At 39.8% G+C, this 22,696-nt stretch overlaps 1 protein-coding gene across 5 annotated transcripts in view; it reads right to left on the reverse strand.

Annotated features, from left to right (window-relative positions):
- The window catches only part of PALLD (palladin, cytoskeletal associated protein), a 403,835-nt gene that overhangs the window by 174,037 nt on the left and 207,102 nt on the right, over window positions 1-22,696 (reverse strand). For all 5 annotated transcript variants that reach the window (XM_081812919.1, XM_081812912.1, XM_081812914.1 and 2 more), the window contains 2 exons: window positions 19,165-19,284; window positions 16,652-16,994 (listed from right to left, as the gene is read on the reverse strand). In XM_081812919.1, coding sequence (XP_081669045.1) covers window positions 16,652-16,994; window positions 19,165-19,284 — 463 coding nt within the window. The remainder of the gene's footprint in view (window positions 1-16,651; window positions 16,995-19,164; window positions 19,285-22,696) is intronic.

Here is a 22,696-nt window from a genome sequence, read left to right on the forward strand (position 1 = left end):
CTGGTGGTGGGTATTGAGGAGGGCACATTCTGCATGGAGCACTGGGTGTTATGCACAAACAATGAATCATGGAACACTTCATCTAAAACTAATGATGTAATGTATGGGGATTAACATAAGAATAAAAAATATATATATATATTTTTTTCCTCACCACATTTTCAAGGTAGAGGAAGAAAAAGGAACATAATAAAGAATTCACTTGTTTTTTGTTTTGTTTTGTTTTTAAAGATTTTATTTATTCATTTGAGACACAGAGACAGAGCAAGAGCATGAGCAGGGGAAGAGGCAGAGGCAGAGGGAGAAGCAGGCTCCCAGCCTGATGCGGGGCTTGATCCCAGGACCCTGGGATCATGACCTGAGCTGAAGGCAGACGCTTAACCATCTGGGCCACCCAGGTGCCCGTTTTGGTTTTTTTGTTTTTTGTTGTTTTTTTTTTAACAACTTTTGCAAGTTGCTTATTTCAGAAACTTTCTGTATGTACAGTCAAGTAACAAAGTATTCATCATTAACATTCTCTTATAATAAGAAACAATGATAGGCAGTATCAGCTGAGTACTTGTCCTGTGGCATGTTCTATGACAACACATGATTTCATGTGACCACAATCCTGTGGTACTGATTAGGTACTATCATAATTCCCTTTTACTGAAAAAGAAACTTGGACTTAGGGGCAGTGGGATGCTTATCCAAGGCCACCTAGTTTGTCAGTGGTGGAAATTCTGTCTCTGTCCTATACTGCCTTCTTAGGTTGGAAAAAAAAAATCTTCCTTTAAAAAGAGGGTCCATTCTGCACAGCAAAGGAAACAATCAACAAAACTAAAAGGTAACCTATGGAATGGGAAAAGATATTTGCAAATGACATATCCCATAAAAGGTTGCTATCCAAAATATTTAAAAAATTTCTAGAACTCAACACCTAAAAATCAAATAATCCAATTTAAAAATGGGCATAAGACATGAACAGACATTTCTCCAAAGACGTATGGATGACTAACAGACACATGAAAAGATGCTCAACATCACTTAACATCAGGGAAATGCAAATCAAAACTATGAAGAGATATCACCTCACACCTGTCAGAATGGCTAAAATTAACCACTCAGGAAACAACAAATGTTGGCAAGGATGCAGAGAAAGGGGAACCCTCTTGCACTGTTAGTGGGAATGCAAACTGGTGCAGTTGCTCCAGAAATAGTACGGAGGTTTCTCAAAAAGTTAAAAAAAAAAAATTAGGGGCACCTGGATGGCTCAGCTGGCTGTGTCCAACTTTTGATTTTGGTTCAGGTCATAATCTCAGGGTCATGAGATCAAGCCCTGCATCAGGCTCCGAGCTCAGCAAGGAGTTCGCTAAAGTTTCTCTCTTCCTCTCCCTCTGCCCACCCCCATGCTCATACTCTCTCTCTTAAAAAAAAAAAAAAAAAAAAGTTAAAAATAAACTACCTTATGATCCAGGAATCACACCACTGGGTATTTATCCAAAGATTACAAAAACACTAATTCAAAGGGATACATGCACCCCTATGTTTATAGCAGCATTATTGAGCCGTAAAAAAAGAATGAAACTTTTTCATTTGCAATGATGTGGATGAGGTTAGAGAGTATAATGCTAAACAAAGTAAGTCACAGAAAGACAAATACCATATGATTTCACTCATATGTGGAATTTAAGATACAAATGAGCAAGGGAAAAGAGAGAGGGCGAGTGAGAGAGATAGAGAGATAAACCAAGCAACACACTCTTGACTAGAGAGAACAAACTGATACTTATTACCACAGGGGAAGTGGGATGGGTGAAACAAGTGATGGGGATTAAGGAGTGCACTTGTCATGATAAACACTGGGTGATACACGGAATTGTTGAATCACTATATTGTACACCTGAACTTAATATAATACTGTGTGTTAACTATACTAGAATTAAAATAATAAAAAAGGTCCAAAGCCATAAATTGGCATTTATTTAAACAGAGTGGACTGAATAGACACATTTATTTTTGCTCCTTCCCCTAAATCCTGAAAAAAGGGAGAGAAAGAGGGGGGAATGGGAAAGGAAAGAAGTCAGGGAGAGGGTGAGGGAGGCGAAGAGAGAGAAAAGTAAAAAATTTTAAGTTCGTTGGAATGAAAAGTGAATGGATGAGGTGTCACCAAGTTAGCAGGATAGGAAAGTGGAAATCTAAGTGCTACAGAAGGTGAAGTAAACAAGAAGGAAGCTAATTTGAGCAACAGAAAACTTGACCACTAGAATCCTCAGAAGGTAGAAGAGAGGGATGGGGCTATAAGAGGATCGGTTGAGGGGCGCCTGGGTGGCTCAGTTGGTTAAGCGACTGCCTTCGGCTCAGGTCTTGATCCTGGAGTCCCGAGATCGAGCCCCGCATCGGGCTCCCTGCTCAGCAGGGAGTCTGCTTCTCCCTTTGCCCTCTTCCCTCTCGTGCTCTCTGTCTCTCATTCTCTCTCTCTCTCTCAAATAAATAAATAAATAAATCTTTAAAAAAAAAAAAAAAGAGGATCGGTTGAAAATCTGTAGGAGACCAGCCATGCCCACTCTACTGCTCTTGTAGCTAGTAAACCATTCCTCCTCCACCATGTCAGGAGACAGAAGGTTTCCATTACTGGGACACAGAATCAGTATGAAACAGATCCAGAAACACCTGGAACAGCAGAATGAAAGAGCAAGACAAGAGGCTGAAGATGGAGATATGGAATTAAATGAATGTATCTACTAAATGATGAAAGGCATCCCCTTTCCGCTGTTCAGCTCCCAAATTCTGTCTGCCAAGCAAATACCAGTCCTGTCCACCCTTGCTCCAGGAAGGAAACTGAGTACCTTTCTTTCTGGAGAAATTGATTAACCTATGAGAAAAGACCTGTAGATACTGGCAACTGGGGTCCTTGCTCAATCCTAGCGTAATGCCGACCAGGTGACAAATCCCAACCAATCACAGATCCCGGTCAACTTGTTGGTGCCAAAGAGACATTTAACAAAACCCTCAAACATGAAATTCAGTCCAAGTAAACACGGAGAAGAAAAGGAACATGAAGGAATAGTGAAAATGCAGGGAAGCTAATTTATAACAACAGTCACCCTACGCCCCAAAAAGGAAACTCCAATGATTAATATCTGTAAAAAGATAAAGGACATCATGGCATCCATGAAACAGAATCGGATGCCATAAAAAATTAGAGAACGGAAAAAAAGTCTTGAGAAATAAAAATATGACAGAAATAAGTTCAGCAGAACATTTGGAAGACAAAGGTGAAAAGATCTACAGAAAGTTCAGTGAAAACTGGCAAGAAAATTAGAACATCAGTTTAGGAGTTCTAACATCACGTTAATACAAGTTTCAGAAAGAGAACAGAGAACGTGAAGAGAACATAAAAATAAATACAGGAAAATTTTCCAGGATGTATACCCATGAGTTTTAAGATTGAAAGGGCCACTGAATATCCTCTATAGTGTCTGAAAAATACTGTATATCATCAAAGAAGTTTCAGAGTACTAGGGATAAAGAGAAAAATCTATGTATTCTAGAATGAAAAAAAGTCACACACAAAGGACCAGAGGCAGATTCCCATTGGATTCCTCTACACTAACACAAGAAACTAGAAGGATCTGAAGCAATTCTTTCAAAAATCTTAGGTAAAGTCTACAATTCTAAACCCGGCCAAACTATCAATTCAGTGTGAGGATATCAGAGAAGTAGGGTCTAGAAACAATTTGTCCTACACTCTTTCTTTGAATGCTGTCAGAGGGTGCGCTTCTGGTAAATAAGAGAACAAAAAAATGAAACAGAGAGCCTTAGGAACTGAGGGAGCCAGCACAGGAAAAAGGTGAAAAGCACTTCCAGGATGATGTTGAAGGAGGTTTTAGGGGAACGGCTGTGCATCAGGATTTGAGAGCTAGTCAAGAATGGAGCAGAGGATGGGGAAGTCCAGGAGGGAGGTCTGCTGCATTTCAGGGGCACTACTTTTGAATCAGAAAGATGTCATGAGAAAAACAAAAAAGATACTGACTAGCTGCACTGATGGTCCCAATGAGACCTAACAAAAAAAATGGTTCAGTGTGGAAAAAAAATCCATGACCAAGACTGGAAAAATAAAGTGCAAATGTACCACAGGGTCATTTTCCAAATATTTCAGTAATTAATACTGATTGCTCATATTTGTACAAAGTCTCTTACACAATTTTTTGTGGTGGAATAATTCTTTGTTTTGAAATGTCGTATCACTATGAAACATGTCCAGGTTACATAAGTAGTAGCAAGAAGTTTCTGGAGGAACAAATGTCAAAAATGTCTGCTTGTTCTAAGTACAAGATGACAACAATGGCTTCTGTCAGAATAAATATCCAAACTATTACTTGCCTTTATTAGGGGTGGAGTGTCTGGTGCAAGATGGAAGTCTCTTGGCTTATGAATGTATTTAGTGGTTTTTCAATTTTTATGAATTCCATGATAATCCTCTTTTACCTTTAAACAGTAAACTGCAGTACATGCTAAATTCACCATGACCCCAGAAATGAATACTTTCCTAGAATAAGAAATGTTGATGTTTATGAATTTATAAATTTCATATGAAACTAGATCATGGGGGAAATCTGACACGAGGAGAAAAAAAGACCTATTGATCTGGGATTGTATCTCACAGATTGCTCATAACCAAGTGGAATGCAGTTAGCAAGAGGAACATGGTTATTTTCTCAAATCATCTAAAACTACTTTATTCTAGTCTACTCGGAGTGTACAGTTCTGACTGATCTGGGAGAAGGACATGGATTCAAAACTTTCATTTATGTATCTGCAGACATCAACAAAGTTGGAGTAACTTCTGGTCACTTTTCAGAGGTTATGCACTTATGAAAATGTCAACTTAACTCAAACCAACCTCCCACTCAGCCCCATGACACAGATGTAGAGTCACAGGATGGGCTCCCCAAAACACTCCAAATTGGCAGATGTCTTAGATACCTCCTGCTAGCATGGACCCTTCGCATTCTCCTCATTCCATCCAAATCCATAGTTCCATGTTTGGGGCAGGGTCAAGTGTGCATATTTGCCTGCCTGCATTTCATCTACTCTAAGACCTTCCAGTCTGAGAAGACAGCAGATTAGATACGGCACCAGCTACAAAGCAAAAGCAGAACGGTTGCTCACGGTATAGCACCAGGCAGAACTTCAGAGTCAACAAAGGCAGCTTTTGTTCATTGGTTATAATGCAAAATAACAAAATGCAAATTTCTCTCTAGCTGCTATCGTGGTGAAATGGGGACAAGGGTCTTCAGTGTAAATCAACTTTTCAAGCAAAAGGATGCTCTGGAGCCATGCAATTGCTTTTAGAAACCTCCCTCTGCCAAGTTTTGGTAAAAACAAAAAATTCTTTATTATACTTTTCTCTAGTAAGGCAGCTGTTTAGTATCAGAAATTTTAATAATGACACAACCAAATATAATTCTGCTCTTTAACAGTAGAATAATTAGAACAAAAACATGCAGTGGAACTCTTGATGTTATTCTAGAACACTTCATCATGAATAATCCTCTCCTCTCTGTGTAAAATTGCTTTGTGGTAGAATACAAATAAGTGTGATCATTTCACATTTGTTTTAAAGGATGCCCTTTGAAGAAAGCAAGAGCTATGAAGGAGCAGAAGGCACGAGTCATGAAAACACAATCATCCAGAGCAAGGATTTACCCTGTGGCTAGAACTATATGGAAGTCCAAACTATAAACTTGATTTTAGAAAGTACAGAGAACAAAAGACTTTTTTACTTTGCACTGCGCTGAACTCGGGCCATCTTTTATGGCTTTTTTTTTTTTTTTTGCTACAAACATTAAATATAATGATACATTCCTGAAACCATATGGCATATGAACTATTTGAACAAAGAAAGAAATGAGGACAAGAAAATATTTTGTGGTCTTTCCAGAAATCTTTCACAACCTTCACATTTAATGCCAATTACTAGGAAAGCAGCAAGTTTAAAATTATAGCTGAGGCATATAATTACCCATATCTGACCTATTTATAAACTCTTCTGAGGAAAAGGAATAGCAGATAACTGCACCTAACTCTTTTTGGTTCCTGACATACATAGTAAAGTAAAAATATTTGGATAGTATATTGGTGATTCCATGGTTTTACTAGCTTCATATCAGGAGGCTCTCATCTGGAGTTCTTCAAATGCTACCCACTGTAGATATCTCCATCATTCCACTTAAATTAAAAAAAAAAAAACAGACTTAAAGAACACTGTGAAATGGAGCAGGGCACAGAGCAAATACATTTTCAAGGTTGAGATGGGGTAGAGCAAACACAGTGATGGGGTAGAGCAAACACAGTGGGAATGTGGATGTAGAAATTAAGTAGATGGATAGATTTGCTGGGGCATTTCCTCTGAGCAGGATTAAAAACCTTTACAATCAATGTGCATACTCACAGAAGCCTTCAGAAACAGAGCAGGCGGTATTATATCTGTGGGAACCGTCACATCCCGAGGTCAGAAGACACGAACCTAGTATAGCAAAGTTTGAGACTCTGCAATTAATTTACAGTTCCCTTTTGAATCATGAAGCAAATTTATGTGTTCAACTTACATGTGATTTTTCCAGCCAACTCGTTTCATGAAAATCTGCATAGTTTATTGAATTAGCTTAATATATGAATTATTCTTAAAACCAAATGAAAGAATATCTAATTCCTTGCCACATATGGAAAAGGTTTTCAAAAATCTACATAGATTCCAGTGTTATCCATAAGGTCTGTATAATCATAACTTTAGTCAAGTAAGGAAGTAGTCATTCTTAGGTTTGTTGAGAAAATGAACCGTCTGCTTTTACATATGTAACAGAAACCAACTAAAATAAACCTCCCTGTTACTAATGTTCTCACCATTAGGTGATGTATTAGTTTTAATGAAAAACTTACACATTCGCAAAAAAAATAAATCAATGGTAAAAAATTAGCAACCTACCGTATTTTAGCCCGAAGTATACAGAAATAAATTCTCCAGTAGTAAAAGTTGAAGACACAAAGTGAAATCCGATTTATATGGATGAGAGACTCATTAATTGAGAACAACTGTTTCAAAATATCCAAATATAGGAAATAGGCCTGTTCAATAAAAACCCAACTCAAGGTCTGCCTTGGATAGAAAAGGTTAGGAACCATAAAATGGATCATGGTGCTGAAATGTAACTGACATAGGACACTAAAAAGAAGTATGAATTATACTGGAAATTGCTCTATCAGCTTCCAACTACAAATAATCTTCATGAAATAACAGCAAGTGATCCCCCAGGATATTCTTGTTCTCTTATTCTCTCAGCTTACCTCCTGGGATGCAAACCTCTCCCCTACAGCTGTCTCCTTGTTCTTCGTTCTCTAGTTGTCCCTTAGATCCTTCTCCAGATTCCTTCTATTGTCTATGAGATTCTTTGACTGTTTCTAACCAACATCCTCACTTTCCATTCTCATCAGAAATGCTTTTGTCTTAACTGAAATCTCTTTCCTTGATGATGTTACTAACTTCATCATGATCTTCTTTGAGCATGGAGGGCCCCATATGCTCCCTGTTTTCCAATGCTATTCTTTTTTATTATTATTAAAGATTTATATTTATTTATTTGACAGAGAGACAAAGCACGCACAAGCAGGGGAAGCGGCAGAGGTAGAGGGAGAAGCAGATTCCCCACTGAGCAAGGAGCCCGTTGTGGGGCTCCATCCCAGGACCCCGGGATCATGACCTGAGCTGAAAGGCAGACGTTTAACCGACTGAGCCACCCAGGTGCCCCTCCCAACGCTTTTCTTACAACAGTTTTGCCATTATCACCCAACATCTGCTTCTCTTTTGAAGTCTGTGCTCCTACAATCTCTCTCTTCCTTGCCTGTCACCAACAACCTCAGCCATTTCCTCTTTTCTCAATGACTTTACTGTTTAGCCTTTCATTTCCCGCCATCACCTTTGGCCATCATCCACGTTCAGTTCCTTCTAACATCTTGACTTCATGGTTCCTCGACCACTTCCTCTACTGTGATGACCTTAACTTCTACCTCAACTAGCCACGCACACAGATAATCTCTTAAATTCCTTCATCACTTGGAGGTTCGTTCTTTCTTAAGATTTTGACCTTTCAGAGTCCTCTGATCACAAACACTGGTCCCTTTCCCTATCTTCCCATCTCACTCTCCCTTTGAGTCATTTTCCCTCTTGTTGTTACTTCCATTTTCTTAAGTCGTAGCTCGTCCCCCCTTAAGTCCTGATTTGGCTTACCATTTCCTTTCTGACGCCACATACTGCTTGAATGAGGATTTCAATGACACTTCTTGAGGACCATGACTTTAAATATTATACTTCTGCATCTTGCCAGTTCCTCCCTTCAGAGTACAGATTATGATTGAAATAAAGTCACAAAACATGCTGAGTCTAATATAGGTTTCTCACTCTTGCTAGGAAATGTGTGACTCCTTTTTCGGTACTCCTGATCACTTCTCAGTTTTGTCTTCAGCCTTTTTCACTGTTCTTAATTTCACATTTACCACAATTATCCTTCCTAGTTCAGCAAATGCCTTCATCACCTATTTTACTGGTAATAGTGTTATTTGACTTGGAACCTCAGTTTTCCATTCCCACATCTTTTCCCCTTCACTGCTACTTCTGAGGGAAAAGTTTTCATCCTCCTTTCTGTGGAAGGCCTTCTATGGACTATATGTTAAATGATGGTTTTCAAAACAGTTGGCTTATGTTTGGCTTTAAGGTGAAAAATTATCTTATTCCTGTCACTTTTCAGATGTACAACTGAAAGAATGGGAGTTTTGGTTGGTGTGGGGGTGTTAGAGAAAGTGTTCATGGAAAAGCAAAGTCATTTTGGAGTTTAGGACATTTTCTGGGGAGGGCTTCCTAAGGTGGGTTCTAGAAACCCAGATGGAATCCTGAAGCCGTTGGCTCCTCGAAGAGAGGAACTCCAAGAGGGAAAGTGAGAGCATTCAGTGCCAGAACATTCTGCTTCCAACTGTGCTCAAAATTGAGCTTGGTTATTCTTACTGAGCAGGGAGCATCTATGATGAAGAGAAGAATGAGCTGATGTTAAATGCAGAAGGGAGGATGGAGGAGACAGAATTGGAAGTGTTTATTTCCTTCAAAAAAATACTCTGTAATTACAAATGTAATAAACTTTATTGTTGAAAACCTGGAGCATCTGGGGCACCTGGGTGGCTCGATCGGTTAAGCATCTGCCTTCAGCTCAGGTCATGATCCCAGAGTCCTGGGATGGAGCCCCGCATCGGGCTCCCTGCTCAGTGGGGAGCCTGCTTCTCTGTCTCCTCCCTGCTCTTGCTCTCTCTCGCTATCTCTGTCTCTCTCTCTCTCAAATAAATGAAATCTTAAAAAAAAAAAAAGAAGTTGGAAACCCAAGATTAACTAACAAGAAAATATAATCTGCTCAAAACTCCACCAGAGAACCAATGGCATTATTTTGATCTATTTCCTTCTAATAAAAATACACATTTTAGTTGGTTTAAGATTTTATTTTTCATAAAATTAATATTAAGCTGCATATATAACTGTTTCTATTTGGGGGGGCTTAACACTACATTGTTATTTCAACAGGAGATCCAAGGTATCATCTCTGAGCATGCTGTTCATATGTGGCTCCGTCTGATCTCTGAGCTGAGCCCTCTCCCTTCAAAAAGGCCCCTACCTGGCAGGGACTTTTTTCAACTTACTTTGTAATCACTAAAGGAACTCTCATACATACTGAAGCAAGATGAGATGGAAATGTTGAAGAAATATTGCACTATCGTGGTGCTCTTTCTTGGAAGGCATCTAATATTTGAGATATACATATAGTATTTCTTACAGGGTTGAGTACCACTTTGAATGTACACAGGGTATCTGGAAGTATTTCCAACTATATTTTAGACACCAAGTAAGACAACTAGCCATAAAAATAAGGACTCAACCTCCTTTTGGAAATGTAATTAAAACACTACATTCACCAAAACACTAGCATGGCAAAGAACTGTTATTCTAATATCTAAGAATGTGACACTGTGTCAGAGCCAATTTTTACATGAAAAAAATCATGAGGAAGAATACATCATAATGTTATTCCTTCACACTTCAGGAAGTTAAAGGTTTCACACTTCAGGAAGTTCCTTGATTGAATTTTCCATTTCAGGGAGGGGTTGTTTTTAAAGTGATCCAACACCAACACTGTTCATGCAAAGTCATCATTATATTGATGAGCCCATATCTGCATGCATAGCCAGGTGCTACAGGACTGGGGCCATGATCTTGCCTACGTTCCTTAGTCACCATTCTCCAATGTGCCTGGTGAATGTGTGTGTGTGTGTGTGTGTGTGCGTGTGCATGCACATGTGATTTTATAACAAATTGAAAATGCTACTTTCTGCCCTATTTTTCTTTTGGCCCTAATATTATTTTGAAGGTCCTTCTGGTTCCATAGTTTGCACCTTCACTACTACTAAACTGCTTTGTTATTTGACTAGACTCAGCAGATAAAAAAAAAACATTTAACCAGAAATGGAAGCTGGTGCCTATTAAGTTTTCAGGATCAAAAGCAGAATGGCTTATCTTCCAAACCTCAAATTGGGAAGAGAAGGTAATTGCATTGCACTGAAATTAATTTAGGAATCAGTCACTGGTCTACAAGACTTACATAATGTTAAAAGATGTGTAGAATTCTTGTATGCATTCTTGCCAATATGATCTTCGAGATCACTATAGATATTCAAAAGCAATGCTTTTGTCTTTCTCATCTTTGTGTCCTCAGCACCCAGCATTATCCAACACTTTGCAGATGCTCAATTAACAGTGAGAGAATGCAAAGTGCTAGATTCTTAAATACATTTATGTACATTTAAGGACCTCTTCACAATTGCTTGATGATTGCATCTCTTTGACCTTTGTTGCTTATTTTGCCCCAAACTGTTGGTTGATCTTCTCCTTGCCTGTGTGTGTGCCTGTGTGTTAAACCTAGAAGGTAATGCTTATAGAATAGAACCTAGGAAACCATTTATAGTCTAATGTCAGTGATATAGTGAGTTCTTGCATCCCAATTAGCAGAGGTTAAAGGATGGAAAAATGTTCAACTTTCTAAGTCATACTGACGAAGCCACACATTGGAGTTTGAGCAGCAGTCCAACATCAACAGGACAGGAAGGGAGTAGCACAGAAGCTCTCAGCCTTTCATCAAAAGTCTGGCATCTGCTGGGGGTGTTAACATGTCAAGCACACACACCTTGAACTCGGCAGTTTGATTGTGTTGTGGCCAGCTGATGCTGTAAGTATGTACTCGAGAAGGAAAATGTCCTCTTAGACCTTCCAAATGTCTCACTTCCTCCAGGATGTTTTAAAGTAAGATGTTAATGAAATGAGAACACAGGAGAAAAGGGGGAGGAGTTGAAAGGGTCCCTAAATTGAGTAACTTGGCTGGACAAACTTTTCCAATGTATTTTAGTCCAGAGGATTCTTATTTAGTTCTTCATACCATTCTGTGTATAAGGTGAATGAGGTCAGCTGGAAAAGTATGATTAAGTGGGAAAATTCTGGAACTGGTAAGATTTGAAAACAAAAGTCTCACAGCATATCTAGGTGTGAAGTTAAATAGAACAAACAGGCCTGCTCTAATCACGGGAGGCCCTGCTCTTCCTTTTTGTTGGTCTGTTCTTGCTTCATTCATTCAGAAATGTTTTTGAGCATGTCAGGCCCTGATCTAGGTCCTGGTGAAAAATGGTTAAGGTTTCTACTCTCAAAAAGCTTACCTTATAATAGTGGGGCAAAAGCAGGACACACACTAACAAGAAGTCAATAGGAAGCTATCAGAAAGAGTTACATGCTCTGCGGTCATGAAAGAGGATGATTTATTGGAGAATAGCTGGGTTGAATAGCTGGAGAATTAGCTTTAGGTTGGGTGGTCAGGGGAGGTGGTGACATTAAGCTGGGAGTCAAAAGCAAGAAGGAGCCAGCTATTAGTAGCAGAACATTCTGGGGAGTAGAACATTCCAGGCAAGGGAACAACTTGTGCTTGAAGTGTGGAGGAAACCTTAAGGAACTTCCAAATATAGCAAGCCGGGTGCAGTTCAATCACTGATAAAGAGAGGGATACAGGCTGCTATTTCCTCCTCTTGGATCTCTCCAACACAGCATTCTCGTCCCCGCACACGCAGTGAAAAGGACGGGTCTCTGACTACACACGCTGCTTATTATCGCTTATTAGCATGAAGATGCAGCTTTGCTTTGTCAGTCCGCAACTGCACTGCCATGATGCACAAGATCCCAAGGACCTTAGTATGAAGGGGTTTATAGAACACGCCCCCCCTCTCTTGAGGCAAGAACTGCAGGAGCAAGTAGGTGTCTAAGGGTAGGACTGAGAGAAAGGGCAAAGACAGAACTGAAGGTAGTGAAATGCCACTCTCAAAAAGCCTGATTCATTTTACCCTTTTCAGATAGGAAATGATGATGCTGTTTTCTCTTTAGAGGCCAGCAGAAGAGAAAGCAGTAAGAATAGGAGCAAAGAGAGTTAAATCCATACCTAGCTTAGCTGTTAATTAAGCGTGTTAAAAATTCTGAAAAACATTTCATTATCATTCTTCCAGTCAAAGGGCATGGACTTTCAGGCTAAGGTGTATATTACCAGCACCAGGGTGATGAACATGTATCATCTTATCTGCTGACTTGTCCTGTTTCTGGGTGCAAGGACTTGCCTGTTGATTCACCCTTTAGAAATCTCCCTTTGGACTTCTCATTTTGCTTCTTACACAAGTTTATATTCTACTTCCCTCGCACAAGACAGGAAGAATATTAAAAACAAAGAAGCAAATGGGATTTGAAAGCAGCATGTTATTTAGATATTGTTTGGTCTAATTCAGGAGGTGAGCTCAGTGGAAAAACATGACCATGCTTTTCTATATGCTTTGCAAATCACCTACTAAATTTGGCATTCCCAAGTTTTCCTCTAGGGTTTATTCCTGGGGATCCCATGCATATCCATGCCTTTGAAGAACTGTGTTTTGGCAGGAATAAAAGAGAAACAGGGATTTTGTTTCCTATTAACAAACTGAGCCCTATGTTTATTTTGAATCTTCAGACATAATTTGCAGAGAGTGGGAGGCAATAAACTTATATGGTGCACTCCTAACAAGGAAAATAATGTAACAAATAGCTCATAAGTTAAGTTTATATTTATTCCTTTCTCTTTTTCTGTGAGAAGAAATATGACTTAAGCACCTTGTTGCTTCTTTCCTTCGCACTGTGATAGAAGATTTTGAGTATCAGACATTAAGCCACATAAGTAACTCTCATTTATGAATTTTTTCCTGTGTAGTGTTCTAAGTGCACTTCTGTTCCCACAGCAAGTGGTAAAGTTATGCCACAAATCCAGTGTGCATAGCATCTGGCACTTACTGAACGGCCTATATTGAATCGTGTTAAACTTACACCTGGGGGACAGTATCTGAGACAAAGACACTGAGAGATGCAGAAACTGAAGTTGGTATCAACAGGACACTAAGCAGGGAAACTCACCCTCAGGCAGGTAGGGCAGATTCAGCTGCAAGTCTGGGAGGGTTGCAAAGCTATTGGTGAGGACTTCAGCTGGGTTAGAAGGGATCAGGGCTGGCCCTTGCTAAAGAAAAGAATTCATGACATATCTATCTTTCCACTTTAGTCTTTGATTTTTTTTTTTTCTTCTCATGATCAGTATTGGAACTACTGAGAGAAAAAACGCAAAGAGATTTTCTTTTTGAAAATGATCTTTCCTCAGGAATCTAACAAGTCAAACACGATTTTCAGGTTAATTTATTCCAAGAGTAAATGTTTTAATTCCTATTATTTGCCCCCCTCCTAATTGTTTCCTATTTGATTACAAATGATTCAGAAGAATGAAACACCATGAATTCCCAAAATATAAGCCTCTCCTTTCATGAAAGGGAATAAAATCACAGGCTAATGGAAAAAGATTAGAGCAATGCATACTTTTTCACTGCCAACAATGAGGCAAAATTTCATTTTCTCCCCAGTGTCCAAAAAGAAATAGACACGTGTAAGAATTGTACTTGGCAGTTACCTGTGGTCCTCGTCAATAACTTCAATGCCATTCTGAATTATTGCAGATGTCATTCCACGGAATGATAGAGCACTCCTCTATCAATGGATACCACTTTTAAAACAATGAGAAACCTTTTCAGAAAAGACCATGAGAATACAAAAGGAGTGAAAGACCAGACCAAACAAGTAACACTGGTAACTTCAAAAAGGCAGGATGGAAGAAGAAAAGCAAATAGTGTTCACTTTTTCTTTAATTACTTCCATATTGTTTGAATTGGCACATCGAGCATGCATTTACTTTGTAATTAAAACAAATCCAAAAAAGTATTAAAGAAAAGTTTAAAATATGTATTTTGAAGGTGTCATCACATATTTTATTTTCTACCTAGTAAACTGCAGGTAATAATACAATATGAAAAGAATTAAGTGATACTCTAAGGATATACTTAAGCACATAAAGATTTGGGGAAAAAAAAAACCAGTGGTAAAACTTGGTACAAGTAACGTTATTTCTAAGCTACCAGGTTTTGTGATTAGGCGCTCTCTGCCTTTCCCTAAATTTCCTCATGAAGCAGGGAGTAACCCCTTTATATGGATATTAAACACTAAAGTCCATTTTTCCTCTACCTTATGTTGTATTGAATATCTGACTAATAAGCAAATCATGGTGTCACTCTTAAACTTGTACTTAAGTTACTCATCTTTTTTTTTTTTTTAAAAGACTGATTTATTTGAGAGAGCGAGCGTGAGCATGACTGGGGGGAGGGGCAAAGGGAGGAGAGAGAGAATCTCAAGCAGACTCCCTACTGAGCAAAGAGCCCAACGCAGGGCTCGATTTCGCAACCCTGAGATCATGATCCGAGCCGAAATCAAGAGTCAGAAGCTCAACCGCCTGAGCCACCCAGGTGCCCCTATGTTACTCCTCTTCTCATTAAACACAGAATTGTTCTCTTTTGTAGACACACACCCCCCTCACCACACACACTGGCATCTCTGTAAAGCAGAGCCATGAGCTGACGAGCTGCTGAAAGTCCCGAGATAAGAAGGGCTGTAAACGCCTGTTCACAGCTCCTCATGTTTGCTCTCCTGTGATTTATATCCAATTTATGACAGCCATTATGGTAGATACACTTCATTTAATCAAGAGCACAGTCAAGTCCTCATCATTAAAAGTCTTCCTCAGGAGAGCAGGTCCCTCGTTTCATTAAAAGCACTACAAATACATATTCAAAACCCAAAGGTAAAAGGAGTCAGCAGTGGCAATTAATTTTATGGGTTGGAGCTACCAGGGTATAATTCTCTTGTAAGGCTGCCACTTCTCAGTTCATTCTACCTGCTCATCGTCTCAGGGGAGCTGGGGCACAGGTATTCAGTGTTCAGCTGCTATTTTTCACACCGCTGTATACACACCTAGGAGCCCCACTGCCTGAAAAACGAGCTTGGCCTAAATGCAAAATGAAGTGCAGGGTAGTAATAGACAGATTTTGGAAACTGCAACACAAGATTGTCCAGAAGTTTATTCTTCTAAAACTGTCTGCCCATTTGCTAACTTAAGACATTCTGTGGCTGATTTATTTGATTAGTCTAACAAGGCTCATGAAATCACTGAGTAAACAAAGTGATGTACAAATGTAAGACATTCTAATTCAAAATATCGTATACATTCTAACATTTCTAACAAACGAGCTGATGACAGGGAGACGAGAGTAGGCTGTTCAATCCTAGGGAAACAATAATTCCTAGATTCTGGCAAATTCATTCTCATGGAAACGTGACCTCATAGGTATGTACACATTACATATGACATCTCCACTGACCTCTATCAGGGCAGTAATTCAAGGTCTGTTGTGCTATGATAGAACCTATTGAGTTCATTGATTTCTGCCGCTCTCTGACATTGTAATGGCTCTATTCGTAACAACTCTCTGCTGTGTTGTGCCAATAAGACAGCTCATGTAAGGTTTACCATCCTAAGGAAATAATGGATGTCAAATATGAAGGTGGCATTCATGGAAATAAACAGTTCTATGGAATTCCAAAGCCAAGGAGGCTGTGTGGTAAGGGGCACTCTTCTTCCTGAGGGCCCTGGTTATCTCTGGGTTCACTCCCCTCCTCAGGTCCTGCACACTGAACTTCCATCCTCAGCTTTCAGTCTTCCCAGGATTATCTCTATCAGATTTCCTTGCTGATTCTTAAATTTAAAACATTTGGAAATGTTTTTAAAATAGCGAGCTCAAAGTAGGTCTCCTTTCCCATCACCTCTGGGGGGTGGCTACATCCTTGCTATACATTGGAAGGCCACGCCATGAACGGCTATTTTTACAGCTGAAACCAGTTATGACTTTTAGCAAAGGGTACATTTAACCAAGCTTCTCATTTACCTTCTTCATTTTTAGGCATCTTTTATATTTTTGAAGGACACCCCCCCCCCACCTTGTTAGCAAGGTCACATCAGCCAGGGACAACTTGCCTGCAGAAAAGGCAACTTGCCACATAGCTGAGTCCAGGCAAAATGCTTTCCCTGGCCAGAAAGGCAATCCAGCAGGGGTATGGAAAGTATTATAAAAACCATGCAGAAATACTCACAGTTTTGGTTTGGCAAGCAGAGGTGGTGGCTCCTTAGTGGGTGAAAGTAGGACAGCTGGTGTTGGAAGAGATTTATTACTGTTCGCTTTGCCGTTAATCAGTCCGTTTACTCCATGGCTGGGATGGACTCCGTTTGTTTCCCGCTCAGCAGAATTGAACTGCATTTGAAGGGCTGCCATGCCGAGTCCTAACTCAGGGCTGTTCACCTGCTGGATCTCAGACGGGTTCTTTGAAGCCAACTCAAAGGAACTTGTCTCCAAGATTGGAGGGGGAGGTGGAAAGTGTTGGAAGTGATCATTGTTGGATTCTCCCACTGAGTCATAGTTACAGTTTTCAGTGTTGGCTAAAGAAGGGGGGAGAGAGGAAAAAATAATAAGATGCTATAGTTCAACAGTTATTTTCATGCTGTCAGAGACTACCTGAGAATCCCTTGTGCCCCACTAAGTTGTTAAAGAAAAGGTAGCTCCCCTGCTCTCTCATACGATGCACAAGCAAAGCCAACTTGGGGATCTGGTTCTTCCAAACTGGTTTTCAGGGACTGCTACCTGTTTCATTTCCTGATTGAGCCCACAAGTGGGGAGACCAGCTACCAACTCATTAACAAATTTCAAACAACATCAAAACACAGAAGTTGGTAAAAAAAAAAAAAAATGACAACACAAATAATATCAACTAATAATGTTTTGTTGGCTCACACTGCAGCCCGTGGATCCGAATGAACATCCCACCTATGCCTCACGGACATTAGCTCAAACGATACAGGCTTTATGTGGTAGGCAATAGATATTCATTCTATTTAAATCTAAGGAAAGTAGAATTCTGAATTTAAGTAAAATGTCTTATGATCTCATTTATAATGTTTTTCCAATTCAGATGACTGTCACGGCTGTAATCCAGTACAAAAGAAATGGACTCGTTAACTCTCAACAAACTGAAAGCATCTTGAGATAAGATCGTGTCATCCTTGGATTCCTCACCTTGCCCAGAGCCCAGCAGAGCTCCTGGAATGTACTCAAAAAATGCTTACTGAGGTCAACTGAAAGCTCAAAAAATATTTGACTACGTTCGGCCTACAGCAGATGCACCCCAGATGAAAACGGGCAATACTGCACACCAATCTTCACGACATCGATGTTTAGAGCCCAGAGTTTCAGCCATGTTGTTGGAGCACCACACTCCCGCGATGCCCGTTTGATGGGACAGTCTCAAGCCACCTCTGAATTGAACACTGGGACCCTCCCTGCTCTGCAGCTCCAACTGTGGTCTGTTTCCCATTTAAAGTACTGATTCAGATCCGCTCCATCACCCATCTGGTGAACATTACCTTTCTTTTCTTAATTAAGATGAAAAAGCATTTACAGTTTCCCTTCTAATATCCTTAAGCCAGTCTTGTTTGTGCTTCTGCTGCCACCTAGCACCAACTTTTCACTCTTCCAGAGAGATCAAAGTGCAGCTCGGTCCTTCTCCCCAAGTCTGTCTCAGCAGCCACGGCCCATTTCTTGATTCCCTACTGTATGTACTATGTGCCAGGCTTGGTGGAAGCACTATTTTAAAAACTACTGTAAAGTAAATAACAGTGATGAGACAATAAAAGTAAGCTGAAGTAAAGCTAATTAGTAACAGCAGAAAATAGTCAACTAAAGTTATAAGAAAATAAAGGAAAAAGCTGTTTCAGGTTGCCCTTGTTAGTGGTACATTTCTGAGTTAAAAAAAAAAAAATATCCAGGGGCGCCTGGGTGGCTCAGTCAGTTAAGTGTCCCACTCTTGGTTTCGGTTCAGGTCATGGTCTCGGGGTCGTGAGATCAGGCTCCCTGCTCAGCGGGGAGTCTGCTTGAGATTCTCTCCCTCTGCCCCTCCGCCCGCACTCATGCTCTGTCTTGCTCTCTCAAATAAATAAATAAACCTTTAAAAAAAAAAATCCAGATAGTTCTGAATATTGGCCTTAACACTATAATACACTGCTTACATTGCTTTAGTTTTTCGTATCAGAATTACATCCCATTTTCAACGAAATGTGATTTCTAAGGTCTTTACGGCTTCTCCAAGTTACATTAGGTTTATCTTGTGTTACTTTTTCAGAAGTTTCCATCGTGGCTTAAACAATGATTTGTTTGTACAAGTCCCAGCTCTTTGGTTGGCACTGCTGAGAACAGCGACCGCACCTCTGATTCAGAGGTGGCTTTCTGCTGTCAGCATGATTCTGGGTTAGCATGAGGATGTTAGGAAACCGGATCCACTGTTTCCAAGACCAAGCTGCATGACTTAGAAAATAGCTCCTTGTGTGTTCAGTTGCTACACTGTCATTATCTTTCTGTTTTTCATCTCCGCTTCCATTCCCCCTCCCCCAAAGCCTTTGTTTCATGATGAGACACTGGTTGTTAGGATAACTCCTGGAGGGGCAGCAAGCATTCCTAAAGGCTGAGCTCCCCTCTGGGGTAGCTCTTTGTGCTGTGGTGAACCACACACTAAGTGCTAGGGAACAGAACCCAGTCCATTTTTCACTCCTTGCATACCTGAGGTGACAATCAGCTGGGCAGTACTGGTTACTGATCCGTAGTCATTTCTTGCTGAGCACGTAAAAATCCCTGCATCTTCGGGGAAAGTCTCAGCGATAACTAGGGTACAGATCTCCTCTGGAAGGGAAGAGAACAGAGTAACTCATTTGCGTGAAACCACAAGATCATCTTGAAGAGGTCAGAGCCTCTGCCTTTCTAAAACAAGCAAATCAGGTAACAAGTACTATACAGTCTCTTTACAAAGTACTCACAATAGAGTTTCTCTACATTGAATTTAGCAGTTCAGCACAGGGGCCAAAGCTTTGACATCAGACTCATCCTTTGTGCCTGAGGCAAGATCAGCCTTGGTTTCCTCACCTATAAAATGAGGACAATATATACCTAATGGGGTATCTGTGAAGATAAATTAAGGTATTTGCCAAGGGTGTATCCCTGCACCTGGTATGTGAAAGATGCTCAGTAGACACCAGCTCCATTCTCCTCCTGCCCAGTTTAGTTAAGTATATGCGGAAGTTCCTTCAACTTCAATGCGGCTGCCTTTTATGTCAGCGCAACTGAAATGCAATTAGCAGGGAAAATCAACCTTCTCTGAAATGCTGACAATGGGGAGAAAAAACAAAATATGTCAGTGCTGGGCCTGCCGACAACTACTCTGGAAGCTACTGTTACAGTGTGACGGTGTTGTGCTGTGAAGCATGAAAAGCCCAGACTCAAACCTGCTACTGGGGCTTGAGTAAGGGTCCTGCCATATCTTGCCCCTGTGACTTTAGTCAAGCTCCCCGAACTTCAGTGTTCTCCTCTGTAAAATGGAGATAATAACAGAAACTACCTATAGGGTTTGGATTAATCACGCCTCATAGAATTAACCATCACAGGGTTACTGTGGGGGATGATGAGCATGACCGTGACAATCGCCGACTGTTACAAAGCTCTCATCAGGTGCTAGGTACAGTTACCAGCACTGAAAATAGATTTAATCCTTTTATTAACCTTATAATTAGATGTAATATTATTAGCCCATTTTATTGATAGGAAACTGCAGCACAATAAGGCTAATTAGTTTGCCAAGGTGACATAGCTGACAAGTGGTAAAATCAGAATCCAAGCCAAGTCAGGTTTCAGATTCCATACTCCTAACAGCCACCTCTTCTTGTGACAGGCTAGACATTGTGTTTGGGACACTGCCTGGCACATAGTAAATGCTTTGCTGCCAGTAAATAGAACCTGTTAGCATTAAAAAGCTAGATCTAGAGTGTATTGACTATTTTTACATTGAATAATTATCTATATTTTACCAATAAAAAGATTATATTAGTAAATGTTAAGAGAAGGGATACATTTCTGATTCCCACAAAAAAGAGACTGTATTGATTATTCCCATATTATGTGGGCAGTCTAAGACTTTGTATTATAGACTTTTTGCAAAAATGACTTCAATTATTTTCCTCTCTACATCCACGCAGAGTACAGATGTGTGTAACGTGACTCTGCAACTCCATCAAGTGGTACGATCTATTTCCCCAATCCCTGAATTTCGGCTGGCTGGCCTTGTAAGTTGCTTTAACCTAGAATGCAGAAGTGATGCTGGTCAGGGGTCTTCAAGGGACCTCGCTCACTTCTGTTCTATCTCTTGGAATCCTGCTGAGCTCCGAGGTGCGTAAGTCTGTGCTGGTCACTGGAAGAAGGGCTACACAGAGCAGAGATCAACCATTCCAACAGACAGCAACCTAGACTAACTCATTCCCAGCCAACCTGGAAGCTGGCCACAGCCACACTGGTAGTCCAACTGAGATTGGCAAAGCCTGACACAGGCCACAGAACTGCCCAGCTGAGGCCAAGCCAAATGGCTGACCCACGAATTATGAACTAAACAAATGGGTACTGCTTTAAGACACTCATTTGGGAATGTGTACTGTGCAGCCATAGCTGATGTAAGTGGAGAAGAGAAAATGCTTCTCTACCAACCTCCTTCTCTGACACACTGCTAAGGGCAAACTTTTCAGACTTGTAGAATAATGGGTCTTCCTTCAATTCAATGATCAGGAATAAAAATTAGTAAATTTGTCTCAACGCATATATTATGTTTTAGACACTGGAAGAAAAAGTACCATGGCGGGTTAAAAGTGCTACCTTATTTTTCCCTTCCTAAAAACGAAGGGGGGGAAATCGGAGGGGTAGATGAACCATGAGAGACTATGGACTCTGAGAAACAAACTGAGGGTTCTAGAGGGGAGGGGGGTGGGCGGATGGGTTAGCCTGGTGATGGGTATTAAAGAGGGTAGGTACTGAATGGAGCACTGGGTGTTATACACAAACAATGAATCATGGAAACACTACATCAAAAACTAATGATGTAATGTATGGTGATTAACATAACATAATAAAAAAATAAAATAACATGGTATTAAATATTTTTTGGATATTAGCTAAATATATAATAAAAATATAAAAATACAAACTGATATGATACACATTAAATTAATGAAAGTAGTATTTGGGGAAAAAGATGGAATGAGGGAATAAAAAAAAGTGCTACCTTATAAAATAAAAACATTTTTACCTATTAAAAGGATCTTTAAATATCTCTTTTAAATACAAATAAAAGTAACAAATGTAAACAAACTACAAAGTATAAAGTGAAAAGTCTTCCTTTATATTCCATTCATGAATTCCATTCATTGGCGCTTATTTAATTACAAGTTATTTTAAGTTCTTAATAATGTCGTTGCTTTGTTTCAAATAACATTATTTTCTCTTTTTGAGATGATGGGATCCCTGAAGACTTCCTGTGTTAGAAATTGTGAAAAATAATGGCTCATATTTGACTCTAGCTTTTCCACAATTCACTGGAATACTTTTGGGAGCAATACAACTTGACCACACTGGGTTATACTGTATCAGGTAGCTTTATATATGGTGACATTGGGCCTCATAAGACTTAAGACGAGCTGACTTTGATTGCTCATTTCATGTCTCACCACTGAGTAATATACATTTTTGAAATTCTGTGATCAAAACAGACCTTTAAAAGACCCATTTGGTATACCCAGTGCAAATGTAGATTTATATGGATAACACTACATAATTTTCTGGCTTTCTCAATTTTTACCCAGGTGAAAACAAAGCCAACTGGGTTCAATATTAGCAGAATATTTACTTCCAATGCTATAGGGTTGATAATAGCACAAAGAAACATTTATTTATTCAAATTCTGTACCTAGGCTCTATACTGTTTTATAATTTCAATAAGGTATTTCTATAAATGATACTCAAATTATGACTACATCCTATAAAACAAGCTGTGGTGTAATGGGTAGGAAGGTATAAATTCAGGCATGCTCACCTCTGCTCACCTTCGTCTCAATCAGTGAAGGTTTGAGAGACACGGATACATTTGAAGTACACAATTATTATGTGATGAAAAAGTTCACCGACCAGAAGAAAAACAATAGGACAAGAGAGAGCACGAGGTAATCCTGTGTGTTTTTGAAGGTACTATACAGAGTTCTTAGCCTTCCAAATGGAGGAA

This window comes from Leptonychotes weddellii, chromosome 2 (assembly GCF_054177405.1).
Source record: "Leptonychotes weddellii isolate Sample4059 chromosome 2, ASM5417740v2, whole genome shotgun sequence".
In the NCBI taxonomy this organism is placed as follows: Eukaryota; Metazoa; Chordata; class Mammalia; order Carnivora; family Phocidae; genus Leptonychotes; species Leptonychotes weddellii.